This window comes from Hyperolius riggenbachi, chromosome 3, assembly GCF_040937935.1.
Source record: "Hyperolius riggenbachi isolate aHypRig1 chromosome 3, aHypRig1.pri, whole genome shotgun sequence".
In the NCBI taxonomy this organism is placed as follows: domain Eukaryota; kingdom Metazoa; phylum Chordata; class Amphibia; order Anura; family Hyperoliidae; genus Hyperolius; species Hyperolius riggenbachi.
The window spans coordinates 84,982,103-85,004,459 of record NC_090648.1 but is presented as its reverse complement, the minus strand read 5'-3'; the positions used below and the strand labels follow the sequence as shown (position 1 = coordinate 85,004,459).

The 22,357-nt window shown below is 43.1% G+C and overlaps 1 protein-coding gene across 1 annotated transcript in view; it reads right to left on the bottom strand.

The window, feature by feature from the left end:
* Positions 1-7,802: 7,802 nt before the first annotated feature.
* LOC137562783 (dnaJ homolog subfamily B member 1-like) overlaps positions 7,803-22,357 on the bottom strand; it is a 29,845-nt gene continuing 15,290 nt past the window's right edge. The window contains exons 3-4 of the mRNA XM_068274477.1: positions 13,646-14,229; positions 7,803-11,896 (exon numbers count right to left, since the gene is read on the bottom strand). Of these exons, the coding sequence (XP_068130578.1) occupies positions 11,666-11,896; positions 13,646-14,229 (815 nt within the window). The 3' untranslated portion in view covers positions 7,803-11,665. The remainder of the gene's footprint in view (positions 11,897-13,645; positions 14,230-22,357) is intronic.

Here is a 22,357-nt window from a genome sequence, read left to right as displayed (position 1 = left end):
CGGCTATCAAGTAGCGAGACTTTGTCTCGCTACATGAAAAAAAAAAAAATTTAAAGAAAAAGATTTGCTGCCCCCTGGCGATTTTTTAGCAAACCGCCAGGAGGGTTAAGGTAAGAAAAGTAACATTGAAATGAAGTTAATCAGGAACAACTTACTTTGAGTGTTTATTTTGCTTGTAAATGTGCTGAAAGGTTATTTTTATCGATTAGGTGATAAATAAGTCACTACTGAGAAGTTTTGTAAATATAGCCCATTGAGGCCCAACCTCAAAAGTTGTACGACTTCATGTGGATTTGTATGTGCTGTCTTTAGATTTCACTTATAAAGTGTTTATATGATGGTGTCAGAAAACCTCAGCACTTGTTTTTTAAATGGTATGTGCAGTTAAAGAACAGTGCTCAATACATGTAGGTGACCATCACCAAAACAAATGGAAGGACAAATGGTCTCTTGTTCCAAAAAAGTGTAACAGTTTATTCTCAGCAGTCAGTAAAAACAGTGTACAGATACTTACATCGCGAACCCTTATGACAGGGACCCTTCAGATGTAACTAGCGTATCATGTAAATCATATACACTAAAGACTCATAAGGTAGTAGTAGACAAATGCCCAATCTCCAGTTCCCACCAGTTTTGGCATTCCACCATCGTCAGAATGCTGAAACTGATTGGGAACTGGATATGGGGCCAGGGCTGGATTTACCATAAGGCACTGTAGGCACATGCCTACAGGCGCCTGATGATGGAAAGGCGGCCCACTCTCCTCCCCAAGAGCTTCCCTCCTTCTTTCCCTATGCAGAGTTTTGATGACACTATAAATGAGAGGTTACTCACCTGGCTCTCTGCATTTCTCTGATGAGATCTCCTTCAATCAGGGGCACCTCTAGCTACTTAATACTTTGGGAAAGTCTAACTACATATGACGGGAAAAGGAACTAAGGGAGAAGTGACAGCTTGGCCAGCCAGCAGACTTGTGGTGGGCTTCTGTTTGAAGATTCATGGAGGGCGAAGTGTAGGGTGCCAAAAAATCAGTGCCTATAGGCTTCTGTGATGTAAATACGGACCTGTATGGGGCATTTGTCTACTACTACCATTGTTTCTGGGTAGAACACTGTCAGTTTCAGAGCAGGAACAACCCACAGGACCCCACCCTGCGAAATTAGCATGGAGCCCCCACCTTGGATCCAAATACCCTAATGCGGCTGGTAAACGCACAAACCTATAAATCTTAACCCCCCCCCCAGCACCCTCTCCCCACAGAGTAGCTTAGCAGTGTAACAATTACTTGCTCCAGCACTGTCGCATCTTTTCTGGCTCTTTCACATCGGAGCCCGTTTTCCAAAGTTAACCAAGGTAAACCTTGGTAAGCCTAGACTTTCATTTTATCCTTCACATCCGACACTGCGTTTTAGTGCGTTGCAGTTCGACGCACCCGGGAGCTTTTAATCGTTTGGAGCCGGCATTTTCCCTTCGGGTGAATGAATAGCTACCGCCGCTGATTGCGTCACAACACAACATCCCGACGACACGCCGTAGGCCATATAACGCGTGCAGGAGAACGGCTCCTGCATGCGTTCTAGATGTGAAAGAAGCCTTGTTCTTCCTGGCATTTGCACGCTCTGTACAGCATAGTTCCCAGTATACATCATCAATGGGGAATCTCCTAATGCCAGATACATGTGCTTGCCAGTTGCTTGGGCAACCGGCTAAAAAAAGAAAAAAGCACAAACCTCCCCCTGCAAATACTCACTGAGCCTCCAGCGATGTCCGGCAGTCTCCCCATACCTCTTTGCGGGTTTCCCAATAGCTTTCTGGCATCCTCTGTGCATGCAAGTCGGCAAGTCACATTACCCGTATCAGGTCAGGTGACCTATCAGCCTCCGTGCACAGTTCTGGAAAGCAGTTAGGAGCCCACAGGGAGACTGCCAGATATCGTTGGAGGTGCTGTATTTAAAATGCCTCCAAACCCCCTCCCCCAAAAAAGTGTAGTCCCCACTATCCATCAGGTATGCCTGTTAGCTGAGACTTCCAGTTGTCCGAGTTCCAGATAACATGGACTCTGATGTACTTCCATACCTCCTGGTATGCAGAATAGAATATGTGTCTGTCAGGAAGATTAGACACCTGAAGCATTGGGGCTTTGCCCTGCCCATCGCCCGAGTCAGCGGCACTGCACCGATAACTATATACAGCATTCACCAATGGCCAGCCTTTGAGGTCACCGTTTGAATATCCGCTGCAGCACGAGCTGTGTTTCAACAACAAAGTACCGCTCCCTATCGGGCGACAGTGTGGATGTGCATCAGCCTGCCACTCCATCCACTGGAATTTTACATACGATTGCAGTTGGTTGCACAGCTTTGCTAGGAACAGTATGCATGGACACATGGACATACCTGTTCTAGATCCAATAGGGCCTGTGCTGACAGATCATCACTACTCACTGAATATAGGACTGGTGCAGTATGATGCTTATCTGTTGTATTGTTGAAGTACATGGATTGCGCAGATCCCCAGCTGAACTTTAATTTTCTTGCTTTTCGCTCATATGCGCCTTCATCTTGCTTTTGCTGCATTGTGTTGGCATCAATCACATACTGACTACTGCAACTGTTACAAATTTTACTGCGCTCTATACTGGCTGCCAACTGCAGAGTTCAATATATCCAGTGACTTCATTACATTCAAGTTGGTTGAACAAACAATAGTTCTCAACGTAATAGGACTGTGCACAGAGCTCTCTGTTCCACACGTTATGCATTGTTGCTCCGGTTTGCCTGCTGGTGCAGGTTTGGTAGCGAGATGTATGGGTGGGGTGGCCACTCCACATATTTTTAAACTTGTTCATTAGTGTTTTCTGATCAATAATAAAACTATATTTTTTATATATTTGGAACTATGGCGTTAGGCCTGGAACCCACTACCAATCGCAAAACGCTATCGCAATCGCTAGTGTTTTTATTCAGTTTTGTAAGCGATTTCATGAGCGTTTTCCGGCACTTTTGGGAGAGATTTTAAAAAGTGTAAGCTTTCTGCCAGCGATTGTGTAGCAATTTGCGATTAACGATTTTAATTCTGATTGGTCCTTTCAATGTATCAGAATTTTATTACAGCTTGCAATCGCACTCAGTTCGCTATGTGTAGCGATTCATGAGCAATTTGCCAGCGCTTCAATACATTACATTGAAGCGCAAACGCTTTCAAAATGCTGCATGTCCTGCGATTGCGATTTTGCTAATCACAATCGCTACTTTGGAATTTGTTACATTTATTTACATCGGCAGAGCATTTAGGGAAAGCGCTAGCGATTTAAAGCGCTCCCTAAATGCTCAAAAAAAATCACTCTAGTGGGTTCCAGCCCTTAGAGCATGATTGTTGCATACACTTTCCTTCCTTTTCCCTTAACCACTTCAGCCTTCAGTCGTTTTCACTTTATGCATCCAAGCAATGTTCACCTCCCATTCATTAACCTATAACTTTATCACTACTTATCACAATGAACTGATCTATATCTTGTTTTTTCCGCCACCAATTAGGCTTTTTTGGGGGGGTACATTTTGCTAAGAGCCACTTTACGGTAAATGCATTTTAACAGGAAAAATAAGAAAAAAACTGAAAAAATTCATTTCTCAGTTTTCAGCCATTATAGTTTTAAAATAATACATGCCTCCATAATTAAAACTCACATATTGTATTTGCCCATTTGACCTGGTTATTACACCGTTTAAATTATGTCCCTATCACAATGTATGGCGACAATATTTTATTTGGAAACAAAGGTGCATTTTTTCTGTATTGCATCCATCACTATTTACATGTTTAAAATAAAAAAAATAGAAATATTTCATCTTTACATTGATATTTAAAACGTTTAGACCCTTTTAGGTAAATATTTACATTTTTTTTATTGTCATTTTTTTTTTTTATATTAAACATTTTATTTGGGTATTTTTGCGAGGATGGGATTTAAACAGTAATTTTTTTTTGTAAATATGTGTTTTTTTTTACATTTAGTTGTAGTTTTACTTTTTGGCCACAAGATGGCAGCCATGAGTTTGTTTACATGACGTCACTCTAAGCGTAACATATACGCTTAGAGGGACGCAAGAACCAGAGGAAGCGAAGCCAGAAGCTGACGCTTTTTCTGTGGGGGAGAGGAATCAGTGATCGGGCACCATAGCCCGATTCATTGATTCCTGGGCTAACGATCCGCGGCCGGGAGCGCGCACATGGCCTCCCTGGACGTACTGGCAAAAGTAGTTAAAGGCTACCCGAGGTGACGTGACATGAACTGATAGACATGGTGTACAGTGCCTAGCACACAAATAACTATGCGGTGTTCCTTTTTTTCTTTCTCTGCCTGAAAGAGTTAAATGTCAGGTATGTAAGTTGCTGACTCAGTCCTGACAGACAGGAAGTGACTACAGTGTGACCCTCACTGATAAGACATTCAAACTAGAAAACACTTTCCTAGCAGAAAATGGCTTCTGAGAGCAGAAAAGAGATAAAAAGGGTCAATGGTTCACATATTTTAGCTCTGGCATACTAACAGTAAAAACGCCACATAAAACTGGAATATCTTAAAAAGTCATTTCTAACACCCCTTCTATAGAGCCTTCCTTGTTCCTTGTGGTCCTAGTTCCAGTGCTGTCCCCCGTTCAAATTTGTCACCTCCAGGAAGCCCGGGAAGGCTGCTGGAACACCAGCATCTGCGTACTCCTGTAAAGGGCAGCTCCGTACTGCGCATGCACAGTACAGAGCTGCATGTCTCCAAGAGCACTCAAAGACCCCAGTGATGCCCAAACCTTCTGAGGTTCCCCAAATGCATATTTAACCAGTTGGGGTGACAGCCCCGGAATGAAGAGACCAAAGGGGGATAGGGCAAGCTTTATAGGATGCAGAGCCTTACTTCTCCAAAGGTAAGTATCTGACTTTTCTTTCTAGCTTCAAGCGGATCGGAGATGAAAAACCAACTATAACAAGTAACTCGTCTATATATCTTAACTAAAGTTTAGATAGTTTACACAGCATATCTATCTGCAAACAGCTTCAATAGTTTATGATTATTTCTTCCTGTGATAGGACAGCAGCCATGTTCCGCTTGTGATCATTACACAGGCAAGCTACTCTGCATCTCCAGTCCTCAGCCTGTGAAAACGTCACCCCCCTCTCCTCCGCCTCTGAAAGCTCTGGCTAGTAACCTGCTCCTCCCATAAGCCCTTGCTACATGGGTCTCAGAGTGCCTAGGCACTGGAGGAGCTGTGGGCGAGGCTTGTTTAGTTTATAGGGAATTAGGATATTAAAACAAAAAAGGATTTGGCTTGAGGAATGCCCCATAAACTATATGTAAGGGGCACAATTATGCAATGAGTAAAAGTTTATCTCAGATCCACTTTCAGTTTTACTTTAAAGTGAATGTTTACCGTATTAAAAAAGAAAAAGTCAGATACTCACCTAAGGAGAGGGAAGGCTCGGTCCTAATGAGCCTTCCCCCTCCTCTCCCGCGCAGGATCCCCCATGGCAGTATTCGACCAGTTCGGTCAAATACTGCCACTTCCGCATGCCTTCGGGAGCTTTCGGAAGCCTTCGGGAGCACTCGGGCTCCCGCTGACGCGGCCGCTCCATACTACGCATGCCGAGCGCCCTCTATGACGCACTCGCGCATACGTAGTATGGAGCAGCCCGTCTTCGGAAGCCCGAGTGCTCCCGAAGACTTCCGAAGTCCCTGCTGCGGCGGACGCGAACGGGGGAGCCAGCGCAGCACCGAGGACACCGGGAGAGGGAAGGCTCATTAGGACCGAGCCTTCCGTTTCCTGAGGTGAGTATCTGACTTTTTCTTTTTTAATACGGTACCCATTGGCTTTAAAAGGACAACTAAAGTGAGAGGTATATGGAGGCTGTCATGTGTATTTCTTTTTCAAACAATACAGTAGAATTCCTTTATAGTAAACGCCAAGGGACCAGGAAAAGTAGTTTACTATGTCAGAAGTTTATATCAGAATTGGTCATACATTGTATATTTATACAGATGCATTTGCTGGGAGCTGAGCACTGAGTTTACTATACCCAGAGGTTTATTATATCAGTTTATTATTTATTTTATTTATAAAGCGCCAACATATTATAGAGAACTGATACTGAACCAGTTGCCTGGCAACCCTGCTGGTCTATTTGGATGCAGTAGTGTCTGAATCACACTAGAAACAAGCATGCACATAATCTTGTCTGACATTGTCAGAAACACCTGATCTGCTGCATGCTTGTTCAGGGTCTATGGCTAAAAGTATTAGAAGCAGAGGATCAGCAGGACAGCCAGGCAACTGGTATTGCTTAAAAGGAAAAAAAAAATATGGCAGCCTCCATATCCCTCTCATTACAGTTGTCCTTTAAAGAGGAACTCCAGTGAAAATAATGTAATAAAAAAGTGCTTTATTTTTACAATAATGATGTATAAATGATTTAGTCAGTGTTTGCCCATTGTAAAATCTTTAAAATCCCTGATTTATATTCTGACATTTATCACATGGTGCCATTTTTACTGTTGGCAGGTGATGTAGCTGCTGTATGCTGTTTTGGCAGTTGCAAACAGCTGTAAACCGCTATTTCCCACAAGGCAACAAGGTTTACAGACAGGAAACTGCCAGAAGTACCTCGGTACTCACAGCTTCTTGTGGGAGGGGTCTCACCACAATATCAGTCATACAGCGCCCCCTGATGGTCTGTTTGTGAAAAGAAATAGATTTCTTATGTAAAAGGGGGTATCAGCTACTGATTGGGATTAAGTTCAATTCTTGGTCGAAGTTTCTCTAAATACAGAGACTCTATACATTCAGGTCCTTTTTACACTTGCATGAAAATGTTGCTTTGGCCTTTGCTACCGCAAGGGGCCGCAAAAACAATGAAAGTCTAGGGAAACTTCACACTTATTGCGGCCTGTTGCGGTGCACTGGAAGTATCCAATCCGAACCAAGGGCAGCAGCGTGGTACCGCAAGCACGGCATTTAAAGTGATCCGAAACTCTGACATAACATTCAATAAAAATGTGTTTTCCTACTTTTTATTACTCATACAGTTATTATTTGCTTTTGTGCACACCTAATATTGTCTGTTTACAAATTACAAGTTTCCAAAAAGTGTAGTTTTTCTTGCACTGAAAGCTGGCATTGCATTTTATTTTTTTTTCTATTATAACTGCTTTTTTATATATTAAAATCTTCCGATGAGCTATTCTGAACACTGTGTGTGCCTGAAGCAGAGAGTTTCTCAGAGAGTGTTTGTTTACATTCCATTGTTGATACATTTGTGTTTAACAAGTAAAAAAAAAAAAAGATACTGTTATCAACAGTTTGGATGCGGATTTGAAGCTGAATAGCAGGGGAAATTGCCTTGTTTAACCATTTCAGTGATGGTCTGCTAGAATTTTTTTCTGGTATAGTAGTTTTCAAGCTGTGAGGAATCTTTTAGAGCAAAGCAGAAATGCTGGAGTTCAGACCACTTAAACGCACGATGCTTGGGGTAATGGAAGTCTATGGGCAACACAGTAAGTGTAAACGATGGAGCGTGGATTGACGGGAATCCCAGTGACATACCGTACTTCCTGTCCAGCATCAGCGCACTCTGCTGCAGGGTCATACAATTGTCATTTTTTGCATTATGGTGGGATGCAACAGGAGCATTGAATCCCACCACAACGCAAAAAGCAAGTGTAAAACCAGCCTAAACATTGTGCAGACACACACACACACGAAAAAAAAAAAAAAAAAAAAAAAAAAAGAAGAAGAAGAAGAAAGACCACAAAACCGTTTACTGAAAATATTGAATTTTATTTTGAGAAGATATTTCCAGCTCTTGGAGATGTTTACACTTGCCTAGAATCTCTGGTTAATGCCGCTGTACAACTCTAGGCTCGCAAGGAGTTGGCGGCGGTCAGGCAGCACTATGAAGTTTCATTCAGATACAAAACATCACAAAAACAAACGTCAGCATCCTGTCGCCACACTTTACAGATCAGTCAGCGCCCCCTACCCCAAAGCACTGCTTATAGGTCAATCTGCAAATACACTATTTACACACAGAACCATGTGATTAAAATAAAAAATATATATAATATTTACACCACAAATACAAATGTATTTATTTAGGGGACACTGGAGCGAGCCAGTAATTGCCACAATTTAAACAAGGAACTCCCTTCCTCATTTCATCTGTAGGTGCATTACTAAACTTTCACAATAGAAAACAAAATCACTAGGGTGCCAGCTAGTGGCCTAGTCCAGTCATTACAACTGTTAATCTGAGGGAAGAAAAAATAAAAATAAGGGGCGTGTCCCCATCCAGTGAGATTACATTTCAAAATGTTGCTGGATCAATAGAACAAATAACACTCCAGTTAAATTGTGCGTCGTGAGATGAGGAAAAGAAGCCTTTTATAACAAAATGTATTCCAAGTATAAAGACGTTGCACATGTATAAAACACACCAATACTGAAATAAAGGGGTTACATTATGTGTGAAGGTGGCCACTAATGGTCCAATTTCTAGCAAAAAATCGTTTGAGCGATCAGAAATCCTGATTGGAAGAAAAAGCATTCACTACACCATCAATGAACCAATCTTTGCTTCCAATGTATCACAACCAAACAAGAAAATCCAAATTTTGGTTTGACAAAAATACAGTCGGACGATTTTTTTTATAATCATTCATAATCGATTGTGCCCATCAACTGAGATTATTTTCAACCAATCTGATCAGAATTTCTGATCGCTCAAACGATTTTTTGCTATATATTGGACAGTTAGTGGCCACTTTAAGATGCCAGGTTAAAGTGTGATGTCACAATAAAAAGATTTGATACTTACCCAGGGCTTCCTCCAGCGCCATGAGCACTGATGCGTCCCTCGCCGTCCTCCCGAGTGCCTCCGTTCAGCCACAATCAGTCCCGGCAATCTGGCTCAGTCGCGTCAGTCGGCTCTTTTGTGCATGCGCGACCCCTCCAAACATGCGTAGAAGAGCCGACTGGCACTACTGACCCCGATTACCGGGACTGCTTACAGCTGAACCGAGGCACTCGGGAGGACGACGAAGGATGCCTCGCTGCTAATAGAGCTAGTGCAAGCCCCGGGTAAGTATCAAATCGTTTTATTGTGACATCTCAGGTTTACTTTAAACTAAAATCCTGTCAATCTGACAGAGATGCTTATAAAACAGTGCTTGTCAGTCTAGACCCTCTAGTGTTTTAAGCCCCCTCTACACCATTCAATTCCAGGCAAGATCGATTGAATTCAATTGGATCGAATTCGATTAGATCGATTAAATCAGACATGTCCGATCGGCATTAGATCAATCGTGTGATCGATTTGCATTGAAAACTAGCCAAAATTGATCACACGATTGATCGAATGTTGGATTTAATCTATCTAATCGAATTCGATCAATCTCGCCTGGAATTGAGTGGTGCAGAGGGGGCTTAAGCAGTGTTCCCCAACCCTGTCCTTAAGGCCCACCAACAAAGCATGTTTTGTGGAAAGCCGCAGACGTAGGTAATCAGATTGGCTGAGACACTAATTACCTCACCTGTGCATGTATGTGGTTTTCTGAAAAACATGTACTGTTGGTGGGCCTGGAGGACAGGGTTGGGGAACTCTGTTTTAGAGGCCCTGGTCAGTGTAAACATAGTCATCATCTGCTTGTAACGAACACAGAAGGTTTCCCACATCCAGCAGCGCAGCTACAACAGACCCCTGGGTCTGCTGCAATATCACCTTTAAACAGCAGGTGGCACTTCAGATATAGCGCCTGGGTTCATTTTCACTCAGGCAACACTATGGGAGGGCCCTTAAAGGGAACCTTAACTGAGAGGGGTATGAATGTTTCCTTTTAAACCATACCTGTTGCCTGGCAGCCCTGCTGATCTCTTTAGCTGCAGTAGTGGCTGAAATACACACCTGAAACAAGCATGCAGCTAATCCAGTCTGACTTCAGTCAGAGCACCTGATCTGCATGCTTGTTAAGGGGCTGTGGCTGAAAGTATTAGAAACACAGGATCAGCAGGAGAGTCAGGGAACTGGTATGATTTTAAAAGGAAAAATCCATATCCTTCTCAGTTTATGTTCCCTTTATTATAGTCACAGGCAGGCAGGGCACATCTGGACTTTAGGTACCATCCCAGTTCAGAGAGGCAAGCCTCAGGATTCTCTTGACCAGTGGCACAGGGCAGATCCTAAGCAACCAGGTAGACAAAAGGTCTAAAAGGTGTAAAGAAATGTTACTCTTACTTTGCTGCCGACAGGATGATAGAGCAATAAAACCGGAATGAGAAGAAATGAAGATGAAATGCAGCGATCTTGTATTACGAGCACTATGAGGAGCTCATTAAGTGCACACCAGGATCTACTAATGTCAGATACAGAGTAGACACTGTCAAAGCATCTCTCAAACACAGTGCGAGAGCTATAACTGAACACAACTCATTTATGAAAGTGGGGGGGGGACACAGGAGCTGTCCTTTAAGACTTTGTTGAGAATAGACAAAGAGTTGAGAAAAACATGACTATTTGGGCTCACTTTATGTCCTGTAAATGAACACAGACCCCTTTTTTCCAGCTTGAGGGCTAGTTCACAGTGGTCAGTTGTCTCGCAGAATAACTGCATGTCAGCTCACTGCCCATACAATCCTATGGGTCTGTTCACAGTACTGCATTGTAATGGATCGTGTTATTCTAAGTCAGGCCTTCTCAACCAGGGTTCCTTGGCATTTTCCCCCATCCTGGGTGATATATAATACAGCACGTTATAATAGTGGGTTCTGTAAAAAAGCACTAGATTGGGGGTCAGAATAATGAGCACATTAATAAAAAGCACTAGAATAAGGAGACATTGTAATAGGGGGTAGTTCTATAAACAGCCACATCATTTTTAAAGACCATGCCTCCTGCCAAATAAATGCAGGGGTTCCTCGAGATCCCCAAATTATTTGCAGACGTTCCTTGAGATCGCAAAATGATTTGTAGGGTTCCTCTAGGGTAAAAAAGGTTGAGAAAGGCTGTTCTAAGTCCCTGCATGCAGGCGTTGCATTTAAAGAGAAACCGGGACCAAGAATTTAACTTCATCCCAATCAGTAGCTGATACCCCCTTTCCCATGAGAAATCTATTCCTTTTCACAAACAGACCACCAGGGGGCTCTGTATGGCTGATATTGTGGTTAAACCCCTCCCACAGTGTCATGTCAGGACCATGGTGCTGACCGTTTCCTGTCTGTGAACCTCATTGCATTATGGGACATAACAGCTGTTTACAGGTTGGTCCAACTGCCAAAAAGAAAACAGCATATACTCTTCCAGTGACATCACCTGCCAGAAGTAAAAAAGGTCTCCAGGTCATAAATGTCAGAATGTAACTCAGGCAGAGGAAAGATTTTACAACGGGCAAACACTGACTAAATCATTTATACATAATTATTGTAAAAATGAAGCACTTTGTTTCTTACATTATTTTCACTGGAGTTCCTCTTTAAGTCTTTGCCCAGTCTCCATGGCAATTCACACACATTATAACGCGTGTGTTATGCAACTGACCACTGTGAACCCAGCCTTACTGTGCTGAAGGCGTTTAATGGAACCTTCAATACCGCTTTGGTCTATGGTGTGTTAGGGAGATGTACAGTTACTATTTAGGTAAGACCCTCTCTAATGTCTCGCGGGCAACAGTGGGGAGACGGTCAGGGAAGCGGATATCAAACTCTACTATCAGATCGCCCCTCTGATCCGGTGACTTGGGCAGGGGAAGTCCTTCTCCGTGGATTCTCCGCTTGGTCCCTGGACTGACGATGTCTCTGATAACGACGGGAAGAGTGCGTCCGTCCAAGGTGGGGACGTTCACGGAGCAGCCGCAGAGAGCCTGATAAATCAAAAACAGTAATCATAAGATACATGAACAACAGTAAACGCAAAAGTAAAAAGGTGAAAAGTTCAAAGTCAAAAAGATGAGTCAAAAACCTGGATCAAGCATATGGCTAATCCAGTAAAACCTGAGTCAGCTGAGTCAGAGTACCTTATCTGCACATGCTTGTTCAGGGTTTATGGCTAAAAGTATCAGGGCCCGTTTCCACTGGCCGAATCTGCAGAGTTTCCCCACAGGCAAATCACGCGGGGAAACTCTGCCATAGGGTACAATAGCGCTTCCGGCCGAATTGCTTGCACTAGCAATTTGGCCGACATTGCCAATCCGAAATGGCACGGGAGGCCGCGATTCCCATAGCCGTGCATGGCACAGCTAATGGGATTTGTCTGCGTGCCCGCACACCAGGAATGGACGCCGCACGTCTCAAGTGGAAAGGGACCCTTAGAGACAAAGGATCAGGAAGCAAATATGGCACCCTCCATATCACTCTCACCTCAGGTTCCCTTTAAAGTGGATCCGAGATAAACTTTTACTCATTGCATAATTTTGTTCCTTTCATATAGTTTATAGGGCATTCCTCAAGCCAAATACTTGTTTTTGTTTTGTTTTAATACTCTAATTCCCTATAAACTAAACAAGCCTCGCCCACAGCCTACTTGAGAGCCTTGGCACTTTCAGCCTTAGTAGCAAGGGCTTATGGGAGATCAGTCTGGGCAGGAGGAAGAGGAGGTTACTATCCAGAGATTTCAGAGGCAGAGAGGAGGAGGGAGGAAGAGAGAGGAGTGGGAGATACAGTTCTGTTTGTCTCATTAAACACAGGCAAGCTGAACATGGCTGCTGTCATTGTATCACAGTTTGCAGCTAGATTTGCTGAGTAAACTATCTAAACTTTAGATAAGACAGCCCCGAGCCTGCACAGAAACACAAAGCCACTGGCTTATTCCACCGTGCAGATCGTCAACGCGGCCAGGGCTGTGGAGTCGGGAGTCATTTTTTGGGTATCTGGAGTCTGAGTTTCATAAACTAAGGAGTTGCAGTATTTTTGTACCGACTCCACAGCCCTTATCGTGCAGACCAGCCAAGCTCTCTTTCACAGACAGGAGGACAACTTCAAACTTTTAAAAAGGATCCTGGGCAGCAATGGTGGTCTGGAGGAGGTTGGGGGGATGGTGTACTCACCTGGAGTGGGGGGAAGCCTCCAGATCCTATTGAGGCTTCCCCCTTCCTCCTCGGTCCCACGTCGGCGGAGATAAAGCTCCCCGAACAGGGGGGATGTAAATATTTACCTTCCAGACACAGGCGCAGTATCTATTCTCCGCTCGGAGATAGGCGGAAATAGCCGATCGCTGTCCCGACTGAGATCGGCTATTTTCGCCTATCTCCGTGCGGAGAGCCGAAAGGTAAATAAATCAGCGCTTGTCAAGGGAGGATTCTGGGACACTTCGGGGGAGCCAGCGCTGGACTGCCTGCAGCTAGAGGGGAGGGAGAAGCCTCATTGGGACACTGAGGCTTTCCTCTTCCGAGGTCAGTACCCCCCAGGGGAACTTTTTTTGTTACAGGTTCTCTTTAAGTGGATGAGCCCTAACCTTGTTTTATAGAATGCTGGATGGCGGGCATCCTTACTAGCTAAAAGGCTGGGAAGGCACAAGTGGCTTAACCCAGCATGCCTCACAAACGTTCGTCTACAAAAAGTAGGAACTTACAGGCATAGTCCAAAGACAGCCACAACATGACAAGTTTGCTTACCTCTCTCAGGCTGATTTTGGCTGTGTACACCAGATTAGATGAATCTCTCTTGAACATCGTGTGAGGCTTGTCTTTTAGCACAAACACAATATCTGCAGGGATGTTAGTTGGGGTTTCATCGCCTTCTTTGGGGAATGTGATCTTTGTGCCTTCCTTCCACCCTTTCTTTACTTGAATAGTGAGAATCTTGTCCTCTGTGTGAACGCTTCTCCCATCGGGGCCCAGACGTTTGTGAGAAATCTTCATTTTCTTGGTGCAGCCACTGAAAACGTCCTCAAGAGAGACCGGAAGCTCCCTGATCACTGGTGGGTCTTGCTTCCTTGACATTGGCTGAGGTCGACCTGGACCAGCCCTCGGAAATCCGCCTAAATGGCCAAAGCCTCCCATGCCCCCCATGCCAAAGCCTGAGAAAGGATCATCGGTGTCCATGTCTTCATCGTTTCGCGCAAAAAAAGTGTCAAACGGGTTGCGACCCCCAAAGAACTCTGAGAACATGGCATGTGGATCTCCATGGAAAGAGTAACTGAAAGATGGACCATTAGGACCGCTTCCTCCTCCTCCACCACCAGGGGTACCCTTTAGGCCTAAAAGAAAAAAAAATGGAAATTATTAAATGTACAAGGGGTTTGAGTTCAATGAATCACAACACCACTGCAAAGGTTCTAGAACTTGCCCTCTGGATATAGTAAACTCAGTCAAGTCCCAGCAAAGGCGTCTATATAAATATAGATCTTCAACTATGGGTGCAGGTACCTGAGCCTGTTGGGTGTAGTGCGCATGTAAAAAAATATTATATATATATATATATATATATATATATATATATATATATATATATATATATATATATATATATATATATATATATATATATATATATATATATATATATATATATATATATATATATATATATATATATATACATATACACACACACTAGCTGATTGCCCGGCGTTGCCCGGGTATGTATTTGGCTGGTGTTGGCTCCGCCTACATTTTTTAACCCTAACACACAATTTCTCACTGACCAAGTTTGTGAGCTTTGCGGTCTTTGGTATCAATAATCTGCATTGAAATGAAACAAATCTGATTGGGTGTGTGTGGCTCCACTCCTTTTTCTGAATTTGAACCCCAGTCACCCAATAACCAACTGTACCAGGTTTGAGGCCTGTGCCATTAACAGTTCAAGAATGGTAGCAATTAAATATTCCCCTTGAAAAGCAATAGGTGAAGTTTGATTCACTTTTGTAGGCTCCACCCACTTTTCTGAATATTAATCCCAGTCACCCAGTGACCAACTGTGCAAAGTTTAAAAACCCTGCCATTAACAGAATGGCTGCAGTGTACATTTTCCCAGTGAAATTTGTATTTGTCTCCACCCACTGATGACCCAGCATTGCCCGGGTATGTATTTGACTGGTGTTGGCTCTGCCCACTTTCTAACCCTAACACACAAACACTCAATGACCAAGTTTGTGAGCTTTGGAGTCCTTGGCATCAATAATTTGTATATTCCCATAGAAATTAAACAAATCAGATAGGCTGTTTGTGGCTCCACCCCTCTCCAGCATTTGAACCCCAGTCACCCAATGATCAACTGTAGCAGGTTTGAGGCATCTGCTATTAACAGTGTAAAAATGGCAGCAATTTAAATATTCCACTTGAAAATCAACAGGTGAATTTTGATTGGCTATTATAGGCTCCACCCACTTCCCTGAATATCTCAGTCACTCAGTGACCATCTGGGCAAAGATTGGGAACCCTAAAATAAACAGTGTAAGAAGGGCTGCAGTTTACACTTTCCCAGTGACATTCGTTTTGGCTCCGCCCACTTTTTGTAACCTGGACACAAAGTCACTACTCAATGCCCAAGTTTGTGAGTTTTGGGGTCCTTGGCATCAATAATTTGTATTTTCCCATGAAATGAAACAAATCTGATTCACTGTTTGTGGCTCTGTCCCCTTTTCTGAATTTGAACCTCAGTGACCCAATGACCAACTGTACCAGGTTTTAGGCTTGTGCCATTAACAGTGCAAGAATGGCAGCAATTTTAATATTCTCCTTGAAAAGCGACATGTGATTTTTGGGCTCCACCCACTTTTCTGATTATTAATCCCAGTCACCCAGTAACCAGCTATGCTAAGTTTGAGAAAGAACCCTGCCATTAACAGTGAAGAAAGGCTGCAGTTTACAATTTCCCAGAAAAATCTGTTTTTAACTCCACCCACTTTTTGTAACCTTGACACACAGTCACTACACAATGGCCAAGTTTGTGAGCTTTTGGGTTCCTGGCATCAAAATTGTGCTAATGGAAGCAGTTTATCCAGCAAAGAAATCTGGCTGTTTTTGGCTCTGCCCCTTTACTGAATTTGAACCTCAAACACTTAACGACCGACTGTAGCAGGTTTGAGGCCTCTGCTATTAACAGTGTGAGAATGGCTGCAGTTTCAATATTCCCCTTGAAAATCAATAGGTGAATTTTGATTGGCTCTTGTAGGCTCCACCTACTTTTCCGAATATTAATCCTAGTCACCCAGTGACCAGCTGTGTGAAGTTTGAGAACCCTGCTATTAACAGTGTAAGAAAAGCTGCAGTTTACATTTTCCCATGTAAAAAGTTAGTTGTTTTTGGCTCTGCCCACTATTTCTAATTTTGACATACAGTCACTTAATGACCAAGTTTATGAGCTTTGGGGTCTTTGGCATCAATAAGTTGCATTTTACCATTGAAATTAAACAAATCTGATTGGCTGTTTTTGGCCCGCTCCCTTCAGAATTTAAATTTCAGTCTCCCAGTGACTGACTGTAGCAGATGTTAGGCCTCTGCCATTAAGAGTGCATGAATGGCAGCAATGTAAATATTCCCCTTGAAAATCAAAAGGTGAATTTTGATTGGCTGCTGTAGGCTTCACCCACTTTTCTGAATATTAGTCACAGTCACCCAGTGGCCAACTGTGTCATGTTTGAGAACCCTGGCAATAACAGAATGGCTGAAATCAATCTAGCAAATCTGATTGGCTGTTTGTGGCTCCACCCCTTTAGTGAATTTGGACCCCAGTCACCCAATGACTGACTGTATCAGGTTTGAGGCCTCTGCCACTAACAGTGTAAGAATGGTAGCAATGTGAATATTCCCCTTGAAAATCAATAGGTACATTTTGATTGGCTGTTGTAGGCGCCACCCACATTTCTGAATATTCATCCCAGTCACCCAGTGGCCAATTGTGTAAAGTTTGGGAACCCTGCAATGTTAAAAATGTAGTTGTTGGCACCGCCCACTTTTTCTAACCTTGATATACAGTCACTCAGTTATCAAGTTTATCGGCTTTGGGGTCCTTGGTATCAATACTTTGTATATTCCCATTGAAAAATAAACAAATCTGGCTGTTTGTGGCTCCGCCCCCTTCCTGAATTTGGACCCTAGTCACCCAGTGACCAACTGTACCAGGTTTGAGGCATCTGCTTTTACCAGCATAAGAGAATGGTAGCAGATGAAATATACCCTTTGAAAATCAAAAGGGGAATTTTTATTGGCTGTTTTAGGCTCCACCCACCTTCCAAAATCTTAATCTGTGACCCAATGACCAACTGTGCAAAGTTTGAGAACCCTGCCATTAACGGTGTAAGAATGGCTGCCGTTTATATTTTCCCAGTAAAAGTTGTTTTGGCTCCGCCCACTTTTCGTAACCTTGACACACAGTCACTCAATGACCAAGTTTGTGAGCTGTCAGGTTCCAGGCATCAAAAATGTGTGAATGGAAGCAGTTTATCCACCAAGGATATCTGATTGGCTGTATGTGGCCCCGCCCCTTTAGTGAACTTTGACCCCAGTCATCCAATGACCGACTGTAGCAAGTTTGAAGCCTCTGCCATTAAAAGTGTAAGAATAGCAGCAGTTTAACTATTTCACATTCCTGGACGTGAAACTCACGTCCAGGAAGCCATGTGCGCTCCTGCGCGTCCATGCGGCCGATCGCGCGCGTGCACGCGCGCGATCGGCCGGCGGTTTGTTAGCCAGTGAATCAGTGAATCGGGCAACGGTGCCCGATCACTGATTCCTCTCCCCCGCAGAAAAAGCGACAGCTTCTCTCGGAAGCTACGCTTTTTCTGCTTCCTATGTCGCTCTAAGCGTACGTGGTACGCTTAGAGTGACGTCACTGTAAACAACTCATGGCTGCCATCTTGTGGCCAAAAAGTAAACTACATCTAAATGTTAAATAAAAATAAAAATACACATATATTTACAAAAAAAATACAATTTCAATCCCACCCTCCCAAAAATACCCACATAAAATGTTTAATTAAAAAAAAAAACAACATTACAATTAAAAAAAAAAAAAAAACACAAATATTTACCTAAGGGTCTAAACTTTTTAAATATCTATGTAAAGATGAAATATTTCTTTTTTTTTTATTATAAGCTTGTAAATAGTGATGAATGCAAAACGGAAAAAATGCACTTTTATTTCCAAATAAAATATTGTCGCCATACATTGTGATAGGGACATAATTTAAATGGTGTAATAAACGGGACAAATGGGCATATACAATACGTGGGTTTTAATTATGGAGGCATGTATTATTTTAAAACTATAATTGCCGAAAAGTGAGAAATAATGATTTGTTTCCGTTTTCTTCTTATTCTTCCTTTTAAAATGCATTTACAGTAAAGTGGCTCTTAGTAAAATGTACCCCCCAAAGAAAGCCTAATTGGTGGCGGAAAAAACAAGATATAGATCAGTTCATTGTGATAAGTAGTAATAAAGTTATAGGCTAATGAATGGGAGGTGAACATTGTTCGGATGCATGAAGCGAAAAACGACTGAATGCGAACTGGTTAAATATTCCCCTTGAAAATCAATAGGTGAATTTTGATTGGCTGTTGTAGGCTCCACCCACTTTCTTGAATCTTAATCTCATTCACCCAGTGACCAACTGTGGCAAGTTTGAGAACCCTGCGATTAACAGTCTAAGAATGGCTGCAGTTTACATTTTCCCATTTAAAATGAACGGCTGAAATTTGAATGGCTGTTTTATGCTCCGCCCACTTTTCCTGGATTTGTAACCTCGGCCACCAAGTGACCAACTGTGCAAAGAGTGGGGACTCTGGCTCGATTACTGTGAGAATGGCAGCCTTTTACATTTTTTCCATTGACTTGAATGGGTGGAATCTGATTTGCTGTTTGTACCTCCGCCCAGGTGTGCAGGGGGGCCGCGAGACCCCCAGAACATATCATCCCAGGTAGTAAGGGATCTGTGTACCAAGTTTCGTTCAAATTGGTCAAGCCGTTTTTGCATGATCGCGGCACATACACACACACGAATATATAAATATATATATACACATACACATACACATACACACATACACACATACACACATACACACATACACACATACACACATACACACATATACACATATACACATATACACATATACACATATACATACATATACACACACACACACACACACACAGTATTTTGCGGAATATAAGACGCTCCGGCATATAAGACGCACCTAGATTTAGAAGGCAAAAATCAGGAAAAAAAAAAAAAAAAACGAAACCTAGGTGCGTCTATGGTGCAGAGGTGTCTTGTGGACCTTTAAACCCCCCAAAACTGTCTCTATCTAAGCTGAACTGCTCATCTACACTAAATCCTGCTACACTACACTTCACTTACCCCTGCTGCCCCCACCAACTACACTACACTACACGAACTAACCCCTGCAGCCAACCCAAACTACACTACACTACACGAACTAACCCCTGCAGCCAACCCAAACTACACTACACTAACTAAATCCTGCACCCAACACAAACTACACTACACTTTGCCCCTGCAGCATCTCACCTGATCCTGCTGCCGCGATCCTGTCCTCCTCCGCCTGACTGCCGCCTTCCAAGGGTCATCCGAGGGTCCCAGCTGTGGTCATCTGAGGGTCCCAGCCATCCCATCCAGAATCCCGGCTCTTCAGTGTCCCAGTCGCCAGATCGTCTTCACTGCAGACAGCAGTCATGCAGTAATCGCGCTGCTGCCTCGCCGACATCCTCCATGGTAACGGCGTCCTCTTCCTAGTTACGGTGCCCCCTTCTGTGTGACGAGCAGCGCATGTGCGCCTGACGTCATGCGTGACCCCGGCGCACGTGCGCCTGAAGTCATGCGTGACCCCGGCGCACATGCGCCGCTCGTCACACAGAAGGGGGCACCGTAACTAGGAAGAGGACGCCGTTACCATGGAGGATGTCGGCGAGGCAGAAGCGCGATTACCGCATGACTGCTGTCTGCAGTGAAGACGATCTGGCGACTGGGACACTGAAGAGCCGGGATTCTGGATGGGATGGCTGGGACCCTCAGATGACCACAGCTGGGACATTCGGATGACCCTTGGATGGCGGCAGTCAGACGGAGGAGGACAGGATCGCGGCAGCAGGAACCGGTAAGTATGTTTTGGGGCCCAAATACCGTACCTTTAGAATATAAGACGCACCCACTTTTCCCCCCTAGTTTTGGGGAAGAAAAAGTGCGTCTTATATTCCGAAAAATACGGTATATATATATATATATATATATATATATATATATATATATATATATATATATATATATATATATATATATATATATATACACACACACACACACATACATATACATATATATATATATATTACCCATATACAGTGATGGGAAAAACTATTTGCCCCCTTACTGATTTCTTAATATTTTGCATGTTTGTCACACTTAAATGTTTCTGCTCATCAAAAAAACGTTAACTATTAGTCAAAGATAACATAATTGAACACAAAATGCAGTTTTAAATGATGGTTTTTATTATTTAGTGAGAAAAAAACCCTCAAAACCTACATAGCCCTATGTGAAAAAGAAATTGCCCCCTGAACCTAATAACTGGTTGGGCCACCCTTAGCAGCAATTACAGCAATAAAGCGTTTGCGATAACTTGCAATGAGTCTTTTACAGCGCTCTGGAGGAATTTTGGCCCACTCATCTTTGCAGAATTGTTGTAATTCAGCTTTATTTAAGGGTTTTCTAGCATGAACTGCCTTTTTAAGGTCATGCCACAACATCTCAATAGGATTCAGGTCAGGACTTTGACTAGGCCACTCCAAAGTCTTCATTTTGTTTTTCTTCAGCCATTCAGAGGTGGATTTGCGGGTGTGTTTTGGGTCATTGTCCTGCTGCAGCACCCAAGATCGCTTCAGCTTGAGTTGACGAACAGATGGCCGGACATTCTCCTTCAGGATTTTTTGGTAGACAGTAGAATTCATGGTTCCATCTATCACAGCAAGCTTTCCAGGTCCTGAAGCAGCAAAACAACCCCAGACCATCACACTACCACCACCACCATATTTTACTGTTGGTATGATGTTCTTTTGCTGAAATGCTGTGTTACTTCTACGCCAGATGTAACGGGACACGCACCTTCCAAAAAGTTCAACTTTTGTCTCGTCGGTCCACAAGGTATTTTCCCAAAAGTCTTGGCAATCATTGAGATGTTTTTTAGCAAAATTGAGACGAGCCTTAATGTTCTTTTTGCTTAAAAGTGGTGTGCGCCTTGGATATCTGCCATGCAGGCCGTTTTTTGCCCAGTCTCTTTCTTATGGTGGAGTCGTGAACACTGACCTTAATTGAGGCAAGTGAGGCCTGCAGTTCTTTAGATGTTGTCCTGGGGTCTTTTGTGGCCTCTCGGATGAGTTTTCTCTGCGCTCTTGGGGTAATATTGGTCGGCCGGTCACTCCTGGGAAGGTTCATCACTGTTCCATGTTCTTGCCATTTGTGGATAATGGCTCTCACTGTGGTTCGCTGGAGTCCCAAAAGCTTTAGAAATGGCTTTATAACCTTTACTAGACTGATAGATCTCAATTACTTTTGTTCTCATTTGTTCCTGAATCTCTTTGGATATTGGCATGATATATAGCTTTTGAGGTGCTTTTGGTCTACTTCTCTGTGCCGGATAGCTCCTATTTAAGTGATTTCTTGATTGAAACGGGTGTGGCAGTAATCAGGCCTGGGGGTGACTACAGAAATTGAACTCAGGTGTGATAAACCACAGTTATTTTTTAACAAGGGGGGCAATCACTTTTTCACACAGGGCCATGTAGGTTTTGAGTTTTTTTCCTCACCAAATAAAAACCATCATTTAAAACTGCATTCTGTGTTCAATTATGTTATCTTTGACTAATGTTTTTGATGAGCAGAAACATTTAAGTGTGACAAACATGCAAAATAATAAGGAATCAGTAAGGGGGCAAATAGTTATTCACATCACTGTATATGGGGAGATATATATATATATATATGTACCTGCACCCATAGTAGATCCAGGTGGCGGAGCAGGACAGCGAGGAACTAATTAGCCTGAAGGGGGCTGGAGGAAGCCCAAGGTATGTATAAGACTTCAATTTCATCTGTCTCAGGTTTACTTTGTTACACAGTAGTACTATACTCTACATATGCACTCCCCACAGAGCTGCGGGGAATCCACTGAGAATGTTGTACACACTGAACACAGAGGTGTTGTCTATCGCCCATAAACCTGGTTCAGATTGTACATGAAGAATGTGCGATCGAGGAAGAATCCCCTCATTCTCCTGCAGAGTACCTGCACATCATTCTTACATGTACCCACAGTTGTTCTTTGTTCCTGTCTGTACCTTCTACAAGTACTCTTACCAAGGACTAG